The sequence below is a fragment of the Martes martes genome (assembly GCF_963455335.1).
Source record: "Martes martes genome assembly, chromosome: 12".
In the NCBI taxonomy this organism is placed as follows: Eukaryota; Metazoa; Chordata; class Mammalia; order Carnivora; family Mustelidae; genus Martes; species Martes martes.
In genome coordinates, this window is record NC_137900.1 from 77,199,432 (window position 1) to 77,219,210 (window position 19,779).

Consider the following 19,779-nt stretch of genomic DNA (forward strand, 5'->3'; position numbering starts at 1 on the left):
AGTTCATGCCAGAGTGAGATACAGTGAGAATGCGGAGTCAAGGTCACCTGGCAGAAGAGGCAGGAGTACGCTATCTGGCGTTGGGGAGGAGGTGGGCCTTGCTGGAGAGGCAGGATTTGGATGGGTGCTGACTGGGCCACACACTTGTCACAAGACCCCTTTCAAGGTCGCACCCGCAGTTAGGAAAGCTCCAATATCCCACGGGCTCTCACTCCCACACCCCCAAATCGCGTTTTAGGAAATTAGGCAAACTAAGTAGGAATCTTGTGTACCGTGTTCACTGTTGCCTGGTACAATGCCCGACACTTAGCAGACACCCAGTGTCCTCTGTTGCTGAATAAACAAATGAACTTCATCTACTACTACCTACTAGCTACCTACTGTCTGGATCCTCACTCGCCTGGGGAGTGAGGGCACCTGGACAGCATCTGTGGCTCTGTTCCTCAATCCCTGCTCTCTGGCCCCGAGCACTTCACCTCTGCCTCTGGCCGGACCACAGCCAACTAAGTCTTGTGGCCTCAGAGGCCCCCAGCAATTTGGCAACATCTGTTGAAATAAAAAATGCATCCATTCTGACTCAGCAAGTCCACTTGTAGAAATGCAGGCTGTGGCATGTCCGTAGCCCTGTGGTGACCATCCTAGCAAGGCCAGGGAGCCAGCGGGACCCCCCATGTGTCCTCCCGGAAAGAGGGAGCCTTCCTGCAATATTTGGAGGTTTATGGGCCCCCGAGAAGGAAGGCAGAGCGGAGTGTTCCGTCACGAGGTGATGCCAGGGAACTCTCTATGGAGTAATACACAAGGTCAGTGTTTTCCCGGGGCGCGGCTGGCTGGGGGCACCTCTCGCTGCAGACCTCTCGGAGTCCCGAGTGGTACAGGTGGGGGCGGCAGCCAGTGCCGAGGGAGCTGCTCTCCTGTGTCTGGGGGTGTGGACGCTGCATACAGACTGTCTCAAGAGAGCTGTACACAGGCCCGTGAAATGATCTGTTGTGTCCAGAACACGAAGACACCCCGAAGCGAGCTGCTTGGCCAGGGAGGATCTAGAAAGCAGGCGGAATTGGCTTGGAGCTCAGGCAGCCCGATCCCCGGGCAGATGCTCTTCATCGTGATGCGCCTAGGATTTTTCATTCCAGAGCAAGCCCCCGAGAAGTTTCTGGTCCCCAGACCGCTTCATCCGCCGGGAGCCCCGCCTGCGTTAGACCGGCGGGAGACCCCAGGTGCGGAGGCTCGGGAGGGGCGGCCCCGGGACCCGCGGGCGCAGAGGCGCGCACGCGGTCGGCAGGCGCGGAGGCGCTTCCCGGCGGGCGCCCGGCTGATGCAAGGGAGCAGGTTTCCCTCTGGGCCCCAGGAGCCCGGCGGGCGGCCCCTCCCGGTGGGGTGACGGCGCAGGGCGGCCCGGCCGGGGGCGGGACCCGGGAGCGCGGCGGGCGGGGCGGGCGCGGGCGCCGGAGGCTGCGGCGCGGAGGGGCTGCGGCGGCCCCGACCTTCCGCGTCCCCGGGCGGCGGCGGCGGCGCGGCGGTGAGTGTGCGCGGCTCGGGGCGCGTGCCCGGGTGCCTGCGCGGGCGCGGGCGGCTGCGAGCCCAGATTGGAGCGACGCGGCCGCCTGGGCGTCCTCTCCCGGCCTGGGGTCGGCGGCGCCGGCGAGGCCGGGCTCTCCGGGCGCTTGGGGCTGCGTTCCCGCGCGTGTCGGGCGTGGGAGCGGCTCTGCGGCGGCTCCTGGGGGCCCCGAGCCCGGGCCGGGGGCGGGGATTTCCGGGGAGAAGGAGAGACCCGGGCAGCCGACCCCGGAGAGGACTTGAAGGCAGAGAGATCCGGGTGAGACAGCTGCCCAAGGCCAAGGCCAGGGCCAGGTGTGGTAGCACATCCCGGCCCCAGTGAACCCTGTACCGCTCAGACTCCATCCTGGGCTGGCTCTTTGACCTTGGATAGTTCACTTTCATTTCTGGGTCTTACTTTCCTCATCTGCAAAATGGAGAGCTAGGACCTATTGTCTTTCAAGGCTTTTCCACCCCAAAACTTCTGTGATAGGCCCTCTTACGGCCTTTTGTTGGGGCTTTCCAATTGAACAAAAACAAAACCTGATCTGTGAAAACTGTAAGCTATTTCTCGCTCTCCCTCGCACGTCCATCCCAGGGAGGCACACGGTTCCTGGGGAGACCGGGCATTCTGTCTCCAGAAACGGAGACCTTTGCTCGGGGACTTAAGGATATCTTCCTTTGCAGGGGCTCACCAGCTAATTAAAAAAGAAGCATGACTGGAAGGTCTGGTTAAAATGCAGAATCAGCAAAGGAAACTAAGGAAATCGGGGAGTGGATGACCAGTTAGTTGCAGGAGCCTCGCGGCTGTGTTCACTTGCTGGCTCTGCCTCATCCCTGGTGTCTGGCTCTGTCTCCCCAGTCCGCCTAGGGCTGGTGCAGGGCTGAGCAGAATGGCAGGCCCAGGACACATGGGAAGGTGATGGGTCCACATGTGCCCAAGGCTGGTGTTTGCCAGCCCCTCTTCCACCCTCTACAGCTTCCAGGTTGGACCAGAGGCTGCAGGGTGAGTGCAGAGGGCCCTCATTGGGCCCGTCCTGGCCTCTAGTCTGTACCTGTCTCTCCTTGGCAGTCCCTTCTCTCACCTCCACCTTTGCAAAACCTTTCTCCCACCCCAAGCTACCGCCCGCTCTCTCTGACGGCCTTGTTTGGTCATTGTCTCTTTTTTCTCTTTCTCTGAGTTTATCTTTCTCGGCAAGGGAAGGCTGGCGGAGGACTTTAGATTTTTATTTTTGGTGTTTGAGTTGAGATAGCACAGGGCCTGACACCTCAAGGTTCTTAGGGAATGTTTGTGGAGTAAAAATAGTGACGGCTGTATTCCTTGGGTGATTCCTATTTGCCCCTGCTCTGATTCCTAACAAATCAGATTCTAATTCCTATCTGTACTGCTCTGAGTGATGTACGTGCCTGAACTCCCTTAGCCTCAGTTACCGTATTATCCCCTTTTACATGTAAAGAAACTGAGGCAGAGAGAGTTAAGTGACACGCTCCAGGTGACACAGGTGGGAAATGGCAGGACGCTAGGGGTACTCTTTAACTATTATTTAACTATTACTCGTTATTTCAGATGAATGAATGAATTCTGATTGAGACTTTGCAGGAGGCTAATTGGGCCAGCTGGGGTGCTGGGATTTCTCCTCAAAGGCAATGCCTCCTTGTGGGATTTTGCAACTATGGGAAACTTTCCAGGGGTGGGGGTGGGGGCCTATCTGGACAGCTCCAGCCTGTGGGTGGTTCCTCCTGCCTGGAGGAGGGAGGGTGGGCTGCTGGGTCCCACAAGCCTCTCTCAGACTCCGGTGCAGCTTCTCTGGGCTGCAGGCTGTTAGCTCTGACATCCCTGAGATGTCTGGGAAAAGTGAGTTTTCTTGTCTGGGAAATGGGCCCAAGGATTCTGTTTGCTTGGTGGGCCCAGGAGGTGAACAGAGGAGGCAGAGAAGGCCTTCAGAGATTGTTGAGATTGTCAGTGCTGGGCTCACTTCCTCGGGCTGTTGTTGCTTTTAGGCTTCTTGGGGGGGGTGTGGGGGGTTTGCAAACTAAGAGGAAGGAAGTGAGGGGTGGTGCAATCGATTGGTTAATGCTCAGTAGTGTTTGGGAATGCCTGCTGCGGGCAGGCTCGGGCTAGGGGAGGGAGAAGGTGCAATCTCAGAAGCCAGTAGAAGTTTGCCCCCCAAACCACCTCCTTTTTTCTTTTTCTTTTTCTTTTTCTTTTCTTTCTTTCTTTCTTCTTCTTCTTTTTTTTTTTTTTAAGGTGAATTAAAGAACAGACTCAGAGACAGCCAGGCCTGGGTCCTGAGGCTCAGAGCCTAGGAATTATGGGCTTGGACTCTGGAGTCAGAGGGCCTGGGTTCCCCCTGGGTTCCCTATAGCTTCCAGCCACCCCACCGTGGGCAGGTTTCTTTACATCTTTGCCTCTCAGTTTTCTCTCCTTCGGAGGCAAGAGGCCTGTTGAGTGAGCAGGGTCTGGATGTCATCCCTGGACAGCTGGGCTGGGTGGGATTCCCTGAAACCTGGTTACAGGGGAGGACAGCAAGTCTCAGGGAGGAAGTAAATACGTTGCACAGAGGGAGTGGCTGAGGCCGGATTCAGACCCAGGCTCTTTGGTGTTCAAGTCCTTGCTTTTTTGTAACATTTTGTTGCTTTTTGGCCTCAGCCCGGTTCAGGGCAAGTGTGTGATACTTGTTAGTCAGTGGTTCATTTTTTATATTCTTGGTTGGTGGAGGGGGCTCCCAACTGATCTTCCGAGAGCTTAACGTCACAGCTGGCTCGAGGTGCCTGCAGCCTGCTGGGTCACACAGGCTCCCTGCTTAGGAAGGCGCCCCCTCACCTGGTGGAATGTTCTGCTGTCCCCATCTTGAAATTCTTTGTCATTTTTGAACCAGGGACCCCACATTTTCTTTATGCACTGGACCCCACAAGTTATGTAGCTGGTCCTTTTTAAAAGACAGAGAAATGGAGGGCAGTGGGGGTATGGGAGTCAGGCTCCCCTTTATAGGGGACCTACGCCATGGCGGTCAGCCCTTGGGCCAGCTTAGAACCAAGCAGACGTGGGCCGACTGGATACTTGTTTTCACCAGTGTCAGGAACCATGGCGGCAAAACCCAGTTCGGCTGGACTTTTCACCAAGACGGTTAGCCAGGCCGGTGTGTCAACCCAGGGACTCAGGCCTGGTTTTCCTTGGTGATGGGTAATTCTCAGGGTCCCAAGTGGACACATAGCTGAAAGAATGAGTGGGCAGGCTCCAGCCAGAGTGTGTGGCACTGGAAACTCCGCTTTGGTGTCCAGAAAATCCCCACGAAGGACATTGCTGCTTTACTGACGAAAGTGCCCTAGGCTCATGATTGTGCCACTGTGCTGTCCCTGACCCAGCTCCCAGGGCTTTGGAAAAAGCATTTCCCAGATCTCTTGGAGCTAGATGCCAGGAAGATGCATTGCTTTCCTCGCTGTCCTGTTTCTTGTCTCCTTATAGAGAACGGGAATTGCTACTGCTTGACTGACAGTATTTCTCTTTTAGCTTTGGCCACCTGGAAGCTCAAACCCAAGTTCTTGGCTCAGGCATGGCAACCGCACCAAACCTCTAAACACCAACAATGAGAACTAGTAGTTGTGGGATGGCTCCTTTGTTCCACATGCCCTTGTCTATGCCATATATATATATATATATCATCCCACTGATTCTTTGGAGCAGCCTTGTGGGAAAGATACCAGTGTTTAAGGATAGGGAGCTAAATCTCTTAGAGGCTAAACCACGTGCCCAAGTTTACAAAACTAGTAGATGGTGTGAGTGTTGTTTACACAGATTAGTCTGAACCTGGAGCCCGTGCTCTTCAGCACAGACTTCTGCTGCCTCTGCTAGGGACCCTGATCACCTAAATATCTTGGTATTTTTTGTTCTTCATGGTTGTTATTACTATTATTTTTTTGTAAACTGTATTTCTGGCCATCCTGATTGTTTTTTTTTTTTTTATTTGTATTTTGTAATGACTTCTGGGAAGCTATTTGAGATCCTTTGCATAAACAAGGCTTTCCATGATGGATATACTGGTCCTGCGCCTGGTTGCCTGGGGTGCCTGGGTGCTCTCAGTAAGGGAACAGAATTCCCAGATGCCTGGGAGTAGGGCATGCTCAGGTCATGAGCTCCTGGTAAGTGTCTGGATGTGTTTGAGCTGGAGAAGACCCAAGACCAGAGGGAAGTTCTCAGTTCTCCCTTGGAGGAGGGTTTTCTTTCTTTCTCTTCACTCCTGAGAATGCCCCCAGCATGACCGGAAAGAGCAAAGTCAGGGGAATGACTCTTGGTGGCTCTCTCTGGCCTTGGGATGACTTTGGCCTTGGAGAGGCCGTGGAGCCCAGCCTGCCCAGCCCTGAAGTTCTTTCTTGTGCTGTTTTCTGAAGGCAAGCGAAGCTGCGTTGGCTGCTCCAGAATGAACCACAGCTCCAAGAAGGGGAAGTAGAGCCCAGCTGGCTCTCTGCTATGGCCTGTGAACCACAGATGGGCCCCAGCGGGGCCGCCAGCCCATTGCCCGCCTCCTCCCCTGGCTGGAGTGCCTTGCCTGGAGGGAGTCCTCCAGGCTGGGGCCAAGGTAAGGTCATGACCCTTTTTTCCCTCTTCCTCTCCCCAGGATGCAGGAGATGGACTCACATAACATGATGGAAGAGAGGGAAGTAGAGAGCAGTAGAGAGTAGAGAAGGACCTTTAGCTGGGGGTGGACATTTTGGGATACATTTACAGGCCAGTCTGTCATTTCTGTCCATTCTCTCTATTCCCATCTTGGAAACCAAGTCTTCATCACCTTCTGCTTGGACCTCTGCCGCCGTATCTTCCTAGCTGATCTCTCCTCCTTGCCTCTTTCATTTATGTGGCATTTAGAGAGTGCTTTTAAAAATGCAGAACAGGGGTGCCTGGGTGACTCAATGGGTTAAAGCCTCTGCCTTCGGCTCAGGTCATGATCTCAGGGTCCTGGGATCAAGCCCCGCATCGGGATCTCTGCTCAGCGTGGAGCCTGCTTCCTCCTCTCTCTGCCTGCCTGCCTCGCTGCCTACTTGTGATCTCTCTCTCTCTGTCAAATAAATAAATAAAATCTTAAAAAAAAATGCAGAACAGACCCTGTCACTTTCTGCTTCAGTGTTTCCCACGGGACTTAGTGTGAAGATCTGTCCATCACCAGCTTGCAAGTCCTGTGTTAGTGGTTCTTGCTGCCCCTGTTCTCCGTTCCTGGCATGCAGTCCTGCCTCAGGGCCTTTGCATCTGCTGTTTCTTCTGCTTGTTATGCTCTTTTCTTGCTTCCTTTCCTCTGATTAATTTCTAGTCCTGCTTCAGAGCTCAGTTCAGATATCCCTTCCATGGGGAGTCCTAGGTCAGGACTCCCTGATATATTCCTGTTTCTCCCCATAGTGCTTATCCTAGTCTGTAATTAAGTAATGACCTGTGTCATAAAGGGTCGAATGTCCAACTTCCCCACTGGAATGTCAACTCCATGAGGGCAGGGGCTCTGAGTTGTCTTGTGCATCCCTGCGTCTGCAGTACCTAGCACAGGCTTGGCCCGTTGTAGACGCTCAGTAAGTATTTTGTTGAGTGAGCAGAATGAATGGGCAGCTAGGTGTAGGCATTTTGAATTGTGGCTGGTTAGGTTACTCAGACGATTTAAAACTTCTTAAAAACAAGGGTTTCTTTTCTTTCTTTCTTTCTTTTTTTAAAAGATTTTATTTATTTATTTGACAGAGAGAGAGAGAGAGAGAGAGACAAGTGTGAGAGGGAACACAAGCAGGGAGAATGGCAGAGGGAGAAGCAGGCTCCCCACTGAGCAGGGAGCCCGATGTGGGGCTTGATCCCAGGACCCTGGGATCATGACCTGAGCCAAAGATAGATGCTTAATGACTGAGCCACCCAGGGTTTCTTTTACTACTACTGGTATTGGGAAAGCAGTTTACACACCCACATGCATACACATGCACGCACACACACATGTATGCACACACACCAGTAGAATCAAATGGGGTGAAATAATATTCCTTTGGAACTTGGAAGACATTGCTCCACTGGTTTTTGGCAAAGGAGCTCCTTTGGAGGAAATTGCTCCCTGCCCCCCCCCCCCCCCAATGCATGCACACTTGTGCGAGTGCCTACTTCTTTGGTAGCTTTTCAAGTTCTTGTTCTTATCTAGGTGTAAAAAAAAGTATCTCTAAGTGGAGACTTGCTGTTCCCACTCTAAGGAACAGATGAGAGAGATTATTGCTAAAAATCCAGGAACTTGGTTTGAAAGGCAAACAAAGACACTGCAAGAAGTCTTGGCATTGCTGGGCCGGGCGCTGTCCTCAGGGTGCACAGAGCCAGGCTGGGGGAGCAGCTGATGTTCCGTAGGCCTGCTGCCCTGGTCCGTGTGGGTTTTCTCTTCTGTGCCGTGAGATGCAGAGCTAGTCTGTGGTCCTGCCTGGCCTGCCTGCCTGCCTTTCGGGCACTGCCTTGGATCTAGCTGCTTCCCCTTCTTACTTTCATTTCCCTGGTAACTTTGGGCAGGTCTGTTTGTCAGAGGCTCTGTTCCCTTTTCCATGGTAATGGTTTCTATCTTTGAGGGCTCTCAGAGGGTGGGATGAGATTGGGACCCTGAAGCCCAAGCCTAGTGCCAGGTGTGGGCTCAACATCTGGTCTTACCTCATCTGATTCTGTCTTCTTACAGCCTTTATTTCCTTTTTGTCCAGTTTCTCTCATTTGCTTATTTTTAAATCTAATTTTATAATTTTATCTGGTCCCATTTTACCTCTATGAAGCCACCTTAAATCCTTCCTGGAGCAGGTGTGGGAGGGTCAGGAGAAATACGACTAAATCCACTTGGGGGCGGGGGTGTGTATGTGTTTGCTTTATGGCAACTTCGGAGTCCTGACAAGCTTGCTTTTGAATGGGCAACAATAGTGGCCAGTTATGTTGTGCCAGGCCTTTATTTTCATCCTCTTACTTCTCTGTAAAGCCCTCTGTGGTGGATATGACCCCCCTCCAAGTGAGGAAGCCGGCCAGGGATTTAGGTCAATTCTTCAAGGCTCCTCTGTGAGCAAGAGGCTGGGCCACACATTGAATCCTAAAGCTCTCTAGCTTTTGCTTCCCCCACCTTGCCACCTTGCCTCCACACCCCTCACCTCTTGCAAAGACCTTGGGAAAAAAAAAGAAGAGGAAAGCAAGTAAAGTTCTTTTTGGCCGGGGGTCGAATGTCCTGTCACCCTTGAGCTCATAGGCGATACCCCAGGGCATAAAAAAAGAACCCTGTTGGGGTTGGGGATCAGAGTTCTGTCCTGTCAGTTCATTTATACATCAAACATTTATTTATTGCCTACTGTATGTAAGTACCGAACCCAGCTCAGGTGATTCAGTGATGAGCAGAACCAGTGTGGGAGTACCTAGTCTGGTGGGGAAGATAGACTTTACTCAACTAATTAAATAAATATGTAAGCAAATAATTGCAAATATATGTACTTATCCTTGATGAGAAGAGCCATTCTGAGTAGGTTTAGCAGAACTTGATCTGTTAAGGATAGTGTTGTGGCAGACTCCCTGAGGAAGTGGCTAATGAGTTGGGATGCCCATGATGAGTAGGATTTAACTGTGTGAAGTCCAATCGAAGTGTTCTAGGGAAAGGGAACAACATATGCAAAGGCCCTGGGGCGGGAGAGAACACTCCGTGTTCCAAGAACAAAGGAGGCTGGTGTGGTGAGACAGAACTGACTGGCCTAAGGTGAGTTTAGCAGGAGGTTGTTTCCCCTAAGGGTTGGGAGAGTGTGTTGAGGAGGTTGGTTTTTGTCAGTAGAGCACCAAAAAGCTACTGAAAGTTTTCCATAGAGGACTGATGTCTTCCAGTTTGCAGGGTGGCCATTGTGTGGGGAGCGTATTGTAGGCCGGAGGAGTGGGTGTAGAGACACCAACGAGGAGGCCGCCACAAGGGCACAATGGAGAGTGAAGGTAGCCTGGCCCAGGCTTGTGTTGCACATGCCAAGAGGTGTTCTGTTGGCCCAGCTGGCAGGGCCCAGAGAGAGGCCACGTGAAGGAGTAGAGAGAGTACATGGGCCAGGAATTCCCAGGAAGGTAGGACTAGTCATCTGGCTTTGAAGACTCAGGGATTGCACAGAGCTAGCCTCCGAGGTGACAGATTTGGGCCGGCAGCTAACATACTTATGGTTTGATCTCTTCCGTGCTGCTTTATCTTCCGAGCCGTGCCCACAGAAAACGTGCCAGCAGACCCAGTCCCCAGCCTTGCGTGGCCGAACACTGGCATTCCCCGGCCCCATGGCTGCTGACCTGATGGGCGGCTCTCGGGGCCTTGTGCTGTGTTGGAAGGAGATCTCGATCCTCCAGTCCAGAGTCTCTGCACTCAGAATGGAAGGTAGATGTGGCTTCATTCCATGGCCAGTCCTCCGTGGGCCTGAGGGGGTTTCAGTCCAGAGCTTTCGCCCCAGCCTCCTCGCCGTCCTCGCCGTCCTGCGGGAGCGTTTAGATAGCTGTTGTGACTAGGCTGGGCTAATGTGTGGTGTGTTCCTTGAGGTCAGACTTAATTCAGTCGGTGCTTTTGAAATATTGAGTGAGTTGCAGACACCCTGGGGACGGGTTACCAGTAAATCAGTTCTGTGGTGCTGGATCCCCAGAGTGGGTTTTTGCTGCTGCAGAGTGGCTCGCAGACATGGATCCATCTTCTTATGGTTCTGGAGGTTGGAAGTGTGACTGGCGTCGCCAAGCCACAGGCCTGGGGTCAGTGTGGCCGCAAGGCTGCTCTCCTTCAGGAGCCCCGGGGACAGTCTGTCTCCTGTTCCGGCTTCTAGAATCCGCACAGCTCCTCAGCCCGTGAACCTTCCTCCACCTCCAGACCGGTGGTGGTCCATCTCCGAGCTTTTCTTCTCCCCGTCACACCCCTCCCGACCTTTCTGCCACAGCCTTCCTCTTCCATTTTTAAAGAGCCTTGTGGTGACATCGGGCCCACCCAGACAGTCCAGGAGGATCTCCCTATTTCAGGCCAGCCGATTAGCAACCGTAACTCCATCTGTAACCTTCATTCTCCTTTGCCGTGTGAGGGAACATACTTCACAGGCTCTGGGGAGTCCGGCAGGGACATCTTTGGGGGCTCCTTGTTCTGCCTACCTCCGTCAGACGGAGCCCACTGGGCGTGTCATATGTGGGTGAGCTTCCTTTGCAGTGATCATGTAAATGTCTGATACGCCACCTTCTCCAGGTAGTTGGTTGTTCAGTCTCTGTTTAAGTCTCTTTCGTGATGGGGAGCTCATTACCTCCAATTCTTTGTGTGGACAGCTCTCATTCTTGGCAAGTGCTTCCTTTTGTGGTCTTGCCTTGTGTCTGGATCGCCTCCACGCTCTGGTCCCAGTTCTGCCTCCGCAGGGGTCTCCTGTCAAGTCCAGTGCTTCTCGAATAGGGACTCGAGGGCTGCCACGCTGTCCCTCCTTGCCATGAGAAGGGCCTCACGGCCAGAGGAGGTGATGCCATCAGGTTCTGGGCTCGTGCACAGTAGTTCTCACCCAGCCAGGTGAAGGTTCTCGTCTGCTTTCAGAGCTCCACAATGGCCAGGTCCTCACGGTTCTCCGGATCGACAACACCTGTGCACCCATCTCCTTTGATCTGGGCGCCGCCGAGGAGCAGCTGCAGACCTGGGGCATTCAGGTGAGTGCTGCTTTTCTTGAGAGCCTCTGCCGTTTTTCCTTCCTTTTCTCCTCCCGCCTGTCTGCCCATCCATCTGTCCTTTTAGCCAGTTGTTCACAAAGCATTCGCCCAACACTGACTCTGTGCTCCATAGGATGGGGCAGCTAAGGAAATGTATGAGAAGGGTCCCCTCCTCCCCGATACCTCACTTAAGGGATACGTGTTTTGGGGCGCCCATCCTTTGCCAGGCGCTGAGCTGAGTGCTGGGTACCGTGGGGGTGACCAGGACCCAGCGCCTGTGCTCACGCTGCTCATGGAGCCCAGCGCAGGAGACACCCTCGCGGCGGGTAAATCAGGACAGCGGAATCTGTCCCGCGCCAGGTAGAGGACCATCCAAGGTGCTGAAGCCAATTACAGGAGAAAATGATGAACTCATCTGGGGGAGCCCTGGTTCAGAAAGCGTCACGGAGGAACAGATACTTGATCTGGGGTCTTGAAGGAAAAACAGAGGAGTTTGCTGGGTAGACAGGAGGAAGGGCGTTTCTGGAGAGGGAACTGTCTATTCAAAGGGAAGTTGCCTGAACTCATTAGATGGTAATGCTGTGCTTTCAAGCATAGTGATTTGAGACATGGGCTTCTCAGACCCGTAGGTCTGGGTGCAGATCCAGCTTTTCTGCTTCCTGCCTGTGTGACTTTCAGCAGGTGACTTAACCTCTCTGAGCACAGTTCCATCCTTTATAAAACGAGGGCCATATTCATCCCTATTACATAGGGTTTTAGTGAAGAAGAAGAAAAATACCGCTTGAGGGGTAGTTGCACTGTCTCTGGCACGTAGTACATGTTCTGTACATTGTAGGTGTCGCTGTTGTTACAAAGTAGCCCGAGGTGTGGTGTCTGTCTTCCCGGTCACCAGGCCCTCCCCTGCACCACCTAGGGAGGACTGGTTGGGGAGGGGAAAGATACACTGCTAATTTGACCCTGAAGGTTTGAAAGTTTACTTCTTTCAAACTGAATTGCATTTGTGTTTCAATAACATCTTATCACTTAAAGGGACACTTCCCAATTGACGGTACTAACTGCAGACCAGCAACAGTGGCTGGTTTATCATTCCCTAGTCCCTTTCAGCCTTTGTCCAAAAGAGCATTTTTCTTAAACTGTTGTCTGTAGATGGGGTTTTCGTTTCATTTCTTTTTTCTTTTTTAAAGATTTTATTTATTTATTTGACAGAGAGAGATGTGAGAGGGAGCAAAAGCAGGGGGAACGGGAGAGGAAGAAGCAGGTCCCCCACCGAGCTGGGAGCCCAATGCGGGGCTGGATCCCGGGACGCTGGGACCATGACCTGAGCCGAAGGCAGACACCCAATGACTGAGCCACCCAGCTGCCCCCCAGATGGGGTTTTCTTAACTGGGGAACAGTTTATGTATTAGTCTACCATGTTTCTAAATATCATCTTTAATGGTTAAGTTCTGTTTTCTTAAGCAGTCCACTCATGTAGGGCCTTTATGCGCTGTGCCATCTTTTCAGGGACTTGGGGGCAGGAAGATGGCAGTTTTCAGTACCGTGGGCTGCATACACACATCTGTTGAAGTAGCACATAACCGCTGGAGTAGGCAGAACAAAGGTCCCCCCCCCATTGTATCCTATGTATCCTATGTATACGCACGTTACACGTACACTTACTTTATAACAACATGTTAGCATTGTAAATGTGGTATGTTATTCGATATGCAAGCCCCCGCCACAAGGTAGATAGTCTTATTGTCCTCATTTTGCAGAAGAGGAACCTGAAGCTCAGAGAAGTGGGGTTCCTTGCTCCAGGTCACGTGGCCCATGAGTAGAAGGGCCCAGTTTCGGACCCAGGCTCCGGACTCCAGGGTCTGTGCCTTAACCTAAGCTCTCATGGGTCTGCTGTGAGGTCCTGAGCCTTAGGCTGCAGGATGCCCCCAGGGCTGTCCTTCTGGATCTCGAGTTGCCCCACCTCCCCACTGGCACCCTGCCTTCCCTGAGCTGAGGGCTGCATCATCCTGTGATTGCCATTCTGAGCGCTCCGAGTTCCTCGTTCTGCCTTCCAGGGCAGCCTGGACTGTGCCTGATCCCCCCTCCACCTGACAGTCATATGAACTGGAAATGACTTGCTTGCGTGCAGGAAGGGGGTGGGAGTGGTTCTCCGTGGCTGATTGGTCTCTCTCCCTCGCACGGCCAAGCAGGTCCCTGCCGACCAGTACAGGAGCTTGGCGGAAAGCGCCCTCTTGGAGCCCCAAGTGAGAAGATACATCATCTACAACTCCAGGCCCATGCGGCTGGCCTTCGCTGTGGTAAGGGGGGAGGGGGACTGTGTGCCGACCCTGCTGCGGTGCCCTGTGGTGCGGCTGAATTTAGCATTGTGTTCCAGAGCCTGCTGGTATGGGAAAGGGGCTTGGGGATGGTGGTCCAGCTGCCTGGGGTACAGCAGGACACATGGACCTGGGATGTGGTGTAAGGAAATCGATGGGAGAGAGTCGTAACCAGATCCTCGTGTAAAGGATGGGAGGCCAAGCTTACTGAGGCCAGAGTTTGGGACTGACAATCTGAGGACCCACCAGTGAAACTTTGGACTCAATGTCTGGCTTTGGTTAAGACTTGTCTTTTCCCTGGGACTTGGTTCCTCCATCTGTTCAGCTGATAGGTCCATTTCAGCTCTGATCATATATACAGGAGTGTGTAGAAGTCTATATATGTATGTGTGTATGTATGTCTACACATGAAGACACCTGCGTAGAAACCTCCTATCTGCCTGTAGCTCTGCAGACACACACACACACACACACACACACAGGTACAAAGAGCAGAACCAGTATTTGAACCCAGGCAGTCTGATTTCAGCATCTGTGCTCTTAACCACTCTGATCTGCTACTTCTCTGTGCTCTTGACTCCCATGCCTGCTGCTAGGGAAGGGAAAGGAATAGCCTCTGGTTTGTGGTCATTCTCTAACAAGTGCTAGGCTGTTCCATACGTTGTCTGATGAACCCTTATAACAACCTGTGAAGCAGGTATTATCCCCATTCTACAGATGAGGAGATTAAGGCTCAGAGCATTGTTCTTTGTGTGTGTGTGTGGGTTTTTTTTTAAGTTTTTATTTATTTGACAGAGAGAGACACAGCGAGAGAGGGAACAGAAGCAGTGGGAGAGGGAGAGGGAGAAGCAGGCTTCCCGTTGAGCAGGGAGCCCGATGTGGGGCTCGATGCCAGGACCCTGGGATCATGACCTGAGCTGAAGGCAGATTCTTAACCGACTGAGCCACCCAGGAGCCTCCAGAGCACTGTTAATAACTTGTCCAAGGCCACACGTAGTGGTTGAAGGATCAGTGTGGGTTTCCAACTCAAATTATCTCACTCCCAAGCCTCCGTCCTGCTTCTACTTTATTTCAAATCAGGGTAAGCAGGGATTCGGAGGAGCTCTCCTGACCCCTTGCCTTTACTATTTCTTATGGACAAGGAACAAGGGCTCTTCCTCACAGACCTCAATCTGTCCCCTCCTGGCCCTGTGAGCTCTTGGTCTCTGAGGAGGGCATCGGATGTGTCCCAAAGGTGTCTCCCTTTGAACGGAGCGGCTTCATTCGACCACCGGTGTTCCTGATTGTGCTCTTTCTCTGGTTTCTCACAGGTTTTCTATGTGGTGGTGTGGGCCAACATCTACTCCACTAGCCAGATGTTTGCCCTGGGGAACCACTGGGTGGGTGTGCTCCTCGTGACCCTGGCCGCCATGAGCCTGACCTTGACCCTCGTGCTCATCTTCGAGAGACACCAGAAGAAGGTGAGCTGTCCGGAGAACCCGGCCGTGCTCCCTCTGGAAGGGGCGGGCCGGCAGGAGAATCCCAATGCCCACCTTTCTCTTCTCCTTGCCTCAGAGAATTTCTCCAACCAGGACAATTCATGTGGGCCCTTGTGCCCCGTGAGTGAAAGAAATGACATCACATGTGTGATTAATTCCTCTCTGTTTTTCCTTGTCTAATCCCTGGGGGCTGTTTTTCTGGAAGCAAGCTGTGATTTGAGAGAATCTAGGGCGGGGAAGGAGGGCACTTTAGGTTCACCGAGCCCTTTGATGCTAAGAATGGCCAAGTTGGCATTCAAGGCCAGGACACTTAGATCCCAGGCCACGTTCTCCATCAACAGCCCACGGCCTTGGCGGTCTGCAGATGGCTGCCATCTCTGATGACCAGAAACGCGGTGGCTTAAAACAACACAATGTGTTATCTTAGACTTCTGTACTTCAGGGATTCGTCCTTTCTGGAACCTCTAGGGGAGAATGTATTTCCTGCCTCTTCCAGCTGCTGGAGTCCCCCCTCCATTCTCTGGCTTATCACTCCTTTGTCCATCTTCAAAGCCCAAAATGGTGGGTCTAGCTCTTCCCACATCTTTGACTCTGAGTCTTTGGGCTCCTTCTTCCACTTTTAAGGCCTCTTGTGATTACATTGAGCTGCCAGGATTATCTGGGACACTTTCCCTTTTTTAAGGTCAGCAAGTTAGCAACGTTATTTCTACCTACGACCTCAAATTCCCTTTTGCCGTGTAACGTGATTTGGTCACACGTTCTGGGGAGTAGGACTCTGGCACCTCTGGGGGCCATCACTCTGCCTGCCACACCGCCACTGCCTTTCCAGCTGCTTAAGAAGCTCCCCCGGCCCCCGGCATGGAGTTGGACTCGGAGATCTGTGCCTACCTGACTCAGGAGGAGAGGGATGCTGGGGAGTGTAGTCGGAGTTCGGGGTATGAATTACGTTTAGTTCCTGTGCTCACAGGGACAGCTACGAACTTTATGGCTTAATCATCCTGAAAAGATCTTTGCTGGGCTTTGCAACAAGGCTGATGAAATGATGCTGCCCTTGGGCTCTGTTGCAATTTTCATGGCTCTTGTGCTGGGCATATAAAAAATAAATTAAACCGGCCGCCCCTGCAGCGAGAAACTTCTCTTGGCGAGGGGAAGAAGTAAAGCATCCTGCCTTAGCCAGAGCAAGGGAGCTACGTGGCCCCTGTCAGGGGCTTCAAGGAGGCAGTTCAGAGAATGCCCGCGGAGGCCATTCTGTGACCTTTTCTGTGCCTGCCTTGTTCGGCTGGTACTCACGGCACCGGCATGAAGAGGACCCTGTGTCTTTACTCAGAGGTGCAGCATGGAGGCCCTGGGAACGTGGTGGCCCTCCTGTCCTCCGTGTTTGCTCGTTCAGGGAACCCAAGGAGGTTCTTTCACTCCCAATAATGACCACCATTTAATGAGCACCCACTGTGTGCTCTGTGCTTGGCGCTTGCTACCTATGGCTGCCAACTAAACAAGGAGGCAGATTTGCCTCTGCCGTTGGCTACCTCTGCAAGCTGGGGTAAGTTACTGACCTTTTGGGGCCTTAGTTTCTTTGTCTGTGTAATGGGATGGTAATCGTAGCTCCCACAGGGTGCCCGACTGTCTCAGTTGGTAGCGCATGTGACTCTTGATCTCACGGTCGTGAGTTCAAACCCCACTTTGGGCGTAGAACTTATATTTTAAAAAAAGTGGCTCCCCATCAGGTTTTTGGGAAAATTAAATGACTTAATATGGGCCAAGTACTTACCATCGTGCCTGGTGTAATGGAAATACTCAGTAAGTACTAACTGTTAGGATTATTGACTCTGTTTGCCAGTGGGGAAGCCGCCGCGCGGAGAGGCTCAGTGCCCAGTCTGCGGTCACGGGCTCTGGCTCTTGCCCCAACTCGAGGATTGCTTCCTCCTCGGATCCCGCATCACTTGGACCTTGCAGCGCCCACTTCCTGACCACCACTGTCCCGCTTCCCGTCCTGCTTGTACCGTAGCATCCTTGAGAGCCCAAGCATTTTGCATACACTGCCTTGTTTTCCCCTTGTTGGGGGTGTCATGAGCCTTTCTCAGGGTTGGAAGGTCCGTGAAGGCCCGCAAGACCCTGCCTTGCATCGCAGACGGGGTAAAAGCACATTGCTAAAGCATATGGGAAGTTGTGGCCAACAAGGGCCCGGGGAAGATGATATCTTCGACTCAGTATCAGCATCAAACTGATGTCAGGAGCGGACGGGCATTGGGTGTTCGTTCTTCCAGGCGTTCTGCGTGGTTTGGCTCATTTCATCCTTACTGTGAGGGCGTTTTTCTCCCCTTTTGGAGATGAGGAGATGGAGGCAGAGAAGTGGGGGGTAATTCGGCCAAGGTTATCAGGCAGTGAGAGGCAGAGCCAGGGTCAGGGTCTGAACTCCTGCAGGTGCAGGTTTCGGAAAGGGTGCGTAGCCCTTGCTAAGTCTCCAGGCGAAACAGAATGTGCTAACCCCATGTTTTCATAGTCGTGGCATCCCTGGAAAATTCACTCTATTTCAGACCCATTTAAAAGATAAAAAACACTCTAGGTTTCCACGTCAAAGGGAGCTGGGTTGGCCACTCAGAATTGTTAAGTAGGTTTACCTGTGTTCACACGCGGTGGGGAACGTGGGGTCTGGGTCGGGTGGGAGACTGTTCTTCCGAGTGTGGGATTGTCTCTCACGGGCCACGGCTTTCAGTGGAAGGCATCCCTGTCCCTGTCCCTAAGTGCCAGCATTGCCCATCCCATCCCTGTGACAACCACAGGGCCTTCTTGCATTCTCAAAAGCTCCCTACAGGAGTCCTGCCCTCCTAGGGGTCTGGATTGTCCATGATGGGGTTATCACCCAGTTGCATCTCTAAATCCTTATGGGGTCTCTACTTCAAACCAGCACTTTGGGACCTGACGCTGTTTCTCCTCTCCCTCCTCCCCACCCTGGCCTGTTAATGAGCATCTACTTAGTCTACTAGATCTATGGTGTCTGGTTGGTTTGGGTAGGAGAGAAGGGAGATGGGTTCCCGGAGTCTCCTTCTGAGGGCCAGGCACTCTGCTCCGTGCTTTGGGAAGTGGGTGCTTTATTTACATTATATAAGCAGCTTTCAAACCCACCCACACCCTCCTCCTGCAGGTGTCTCTGTCAGCATACTGGACTGTGTCCCAGGCACTGGGTTAAGTGCTTCACACACAGTCAGGTTCAAGCTCACCACGTTCCCAGGAGGCAGGGACACTCTTTCCCCTTATTCTGCAACTGAGGAAAGCAAGACTTGGGGAAGGAGCGTAACTTGTCCAGGGCCACACAGCTGGGAATTAACAGGGCTGGGCTTCAACGTGGGGCTGTCTGACACTAAGGAATTTATTGTCTCCCAAGCCCCACGATCCCATTTTATAGGGGACGTGATCCATAGATCTGAAAGGCCAGGACTGCCCCACGGTGTCCAGAGGCAGTACAGTGTGAGTATTGCTCAGGACCCAGGAGCTCCCCGGCAGTGTGGAGATCTGGCCACGAGACCGGTGTTTGTCTTACAGGCCAACAACAACACGGACCTTAGGCTGGCGGCTGCCAACGGAGCCCTTCTGCGACACCGGGTGCTGCTGGGGGTGACGGACACAGTGGAAGGCTGCCAGAGTGTGATTCAGGTACTGTGTCTAACAGTGACCTTGGCTTGGGGACCTGTGTTAGGGCTGGCTTGATGGGGAGAGGGGGCCCCCGGGTCCCCCTGTCTGCATGGTATCTTGGAGTCTGCTAATGAGACAAGTGTGGGCAGCCCTTCCCTTTCTCCCTGTTCCAGCATTTGTTCCCAGAGACCCATCTCTGGGTGGTGACCCGCAGCCTAGAAGCTGCACAGGGCAGGGCTGGAAGGAAGCTTGGAGACCGTCTAAGCCACGCTCCTCATTCAGCGTTCATTTAGCTGACAGAGGGGGCCTCCTCTAGGCCAGGCCCTTCGGCGAGCCGTTGGGGCCCACGCAAGGTTCCTGAAGAGGCAGGTCAGTCCCTGAGGCTTTGTCCACCTGGCTTGGTCATTTTTTTGGTTCAAGTGTCCTGAGAATATCTTAAGTGACAAGTATGAGGTCACACAGGGGGTCTGGCACATAGCTGGGGCCCAGGTCTCCTGACCCTGGCTGGCCTCTACCTGGTAGGATTGCTGGATCTCAGCACCACATCCATGTTCTCACTGGTCCCCCTCTCCGGCTTGGAGCCCAGGGGTGGGCGTGTGGGTGGGACCTGGGAACAAGTTCCTTGTGCACGTGACCTGCTCATCCTATAAATAGTTATCGATGTGCCAGGCCCCGTTCTAGGTCCTGAGGCTGCAGCAGAGCACAGACAGGCGCAGATCCCTGTGTTATGGGGTCTAGCACACCTGAGATGGTGTAGGCAGAAGAGGATCTTGCCTGACCCTATGTGTGTGCGTGCATGTGTGTGTATTGAGCTCAATGATGTCATAAGATTTCTGGTAATTCAAGTGTGATGTCATAGACTGGGAGTTCCTGGAATCTGGGGGTCCTTTGAGTCTCATTTGTTCCCGAATCCCTTTTATGGATTGTCACAGTGGAGTGCCTTGGCAAGTGTTAGCTGAACACATGGATGGATGGATGACTAATGTACAGACACATCCTTGAAAATAATTGGGGCTATCTGTCAAAATAAATAACTGAAAAAATAACTTCAGTTTCAAAGTAGTGTCTTAGGATGAGCTGATACGGTATCTTGGATTTTCGTTCACTGTATCGGGGATGGGGAGGGGTGGGGATGGTCTGAGGGGTGAGTCATGATGAAACGAGAGTAGCCATGAACCGG

At 52.9% G+C, this 19,779-nt stretch overlaps 1 protein-coding gene across 4 annotated transcripts in view; it reads left to right on the forward strand.

The window, feature by feature from the left end:
• The first annotated feature begins 679 nt into the window (after positions 1 to 679).
• TMEM268 (transmembrane protein 268) overlaps positions 680 to 19,779 on the forward strand; it is a 29,259-nt gene continuing 10,159 nt past the window's right edge. The window contains exons 1-6 of one of the 4 annotated variants that reach the window (XM_080819469.1): positions 680 to 800; positions 5,923 to 6,110; positions 11,070 to 11,179; positions 13,366 to 13,473; positions 14,802 to 14,951; positions 18,510 to 18,620. In XM_080819469.1, the coding sequence (XP_080675595.1) occupies positions 6,002 to 6,110; positions 11,070 to 11,179; positions 13,366 to 13,473; positions 14,802 to 14,951; positions 18,510 to 18,620 (588 nt within the window). In that variant the 5' untranslated portion in view covers positions 680 to 800; positions 5,923 to 6,001. Of the gene's footprint in view, positions 801 to 1,440; positions 1,517 to 1,728; positions 1,814 to 5,922; positions 6,111 to 9,822; positions 9,897 to 11,069; positions 11,180 to 13,365; positions 13,474 to 14,801; positions 14,952 to 18,509; positions 18,621 to 19,779 lie in introns of those variants that run through there. The other 3 variants (XM_080819468.1, XM_080819470.1, XM_080819471.1) reach the window with 3 other exon arrangements.